General features: G+C 39.7%; 1 protein-coding gene across 1 annotated transcript in view; it reads right to left on the bottom strand.

The window, feature by feature from the left end:
• Positions 1-4, bottom strand: part of LOC137650480 (uncharacterized) — a 402-nt gene extending 398 nt beyond the window's left edge. Inside the window, exon 1 of the mRNA XM_068383707.1 lies at positions 1-4. This exon is cut by the window's left edge and continues 398 nt beyond it. Coding sequence (XP_068239808.1) covers positions 1-4 — 4 coding nt within the window.
• Positions 5-1426: the final 1422 nt, after the last annotated feature.

The following is a 1426-nucleotide window of genomic DNA, read 5'->3' as shown; positions in this document are numbered from 1 at the left end:
ACATGGCAACATTTAGCTAAATTACTAAGTCTTATGACCTCTCTACATAATGCATATCTTATATTAGAAGTTTATGCATGTTCTAGTAAAAATATGAAAGTATTATAAAACGGTCCAGCACATAAATTTTGAGTAGCAGGGGCTTTATCATAGGTTTTATATGAGCCACTTCATTGCGGATGACTGCGGTTATTCTTGGCTGGCTTTGATCTCTAGAGTTGAGTTTTTTATGGTGGCCCAACATTTTTTGCTGTTATGAGTCAAATTGATGTTGGTTACAGTTTCTTGCCAATTTCTACATTTTTCGTTGCTAATTGAGTTAGAGTTTCTCCAAGCTCAATTGTATTGTTGGAGAATGGATCTTCATTATAAGCTTCTATGTATCTTTAGTACAGTTCTTTGCTTTGGTCATTGAGGCCAGGTATGAAGGTATTTCCGCAGCCTCTAGGGATGTTGTTCTTTACAGCTTTCCACACTTGTATTTGAAAAATCTCATACTATTAAGGGCCAGCAGGGATGTTTGATACATCGGCTTCTACATTATTTGAACAATCTTCCCATTTTTCTTTGGGGTAGTGAAATCTGGGGATTGTGTGATTGGTATCTCTAGGTCTGATGGTATTCTTTATATCGATTGTCATTGGCCAGTGTTGAGATTTAGGAATTGTATTAGATATGGTTGATGCAGTTTTGGTAGCGCGTGGAGGATACAAAAGCCAAGTCTGGTTTGTACCCTCTTCTCCAATTTGCACTTTGGAAGGATGCATCGTCCTTTGCGTCATATAAGATGGTGAGGTCATGTGCTATGGCCCACTCCTCCACTGCCTCTCCATTATGGTCATTTTGGTAATCGCCCCCGTATGGTATTGCGGCTGGTGAAGTCCCCTACAATAAGGGCTGCATTATTGTCAGGATGGTACATTTGAGGCCACACAAAGATAGTAGGTGGTGGTTCATAAACTGACATGATGTTTATGTGCAGTCTACCTGAAGGATCTCAAGTACCCGGGCAGAGAGATCTCTTCTATGTTGCATAATGGACTTGTCCTGAGCAACTATTGCATTTTCATTGGTTGGACTTCAGTGGAAAATAATCAAGTGCATGTTTAGGATTCCTGGTAGGATGGAGTTTTTGTGTGTCTCTTGTATACAAAGTACATCATCATTTAGGATGACCAGTATTTCTGCTTTTATTAGCGACAAGATTTCCTCATTGAAACTGATTACTCTAAATTTTGCTACTTCTTTGCTTGGGGGCCGAGGGTTTATCCTTTTACCACCCTTCAGGCTTGGATGTAGTTCACATGTACGAGTGTAAGTGTAGCATGTGTTGTAGCGATTGGTTTAAACAGGGACACCATGGGAAGATTTGCTATTAGTTAGAGGGTAAATGTATGTAACAGGGGAAAGTGATGAATGGATTAAG

The sequence above is a fragment of the Palaemon carinicauda genome, chromosome 12 (assembly GCF_036898095.1).
Source record: "Palaemon carinicauda isolate YSFRI2023 chromosome 12, ASM3689809v2, whole genome shotgun sequence".
Taxonomy (NCBI): Eukaryota; Metazoa; Arthropoda; class Malacostraca; order Decapoda; family Palaemonidae; genus Palaemon; species Palaemon carinicauda.
Note: the sequence above shows the minus strand (reverse complement) of the source record. Positions and strands in the feature narration are given on the sequence as shown.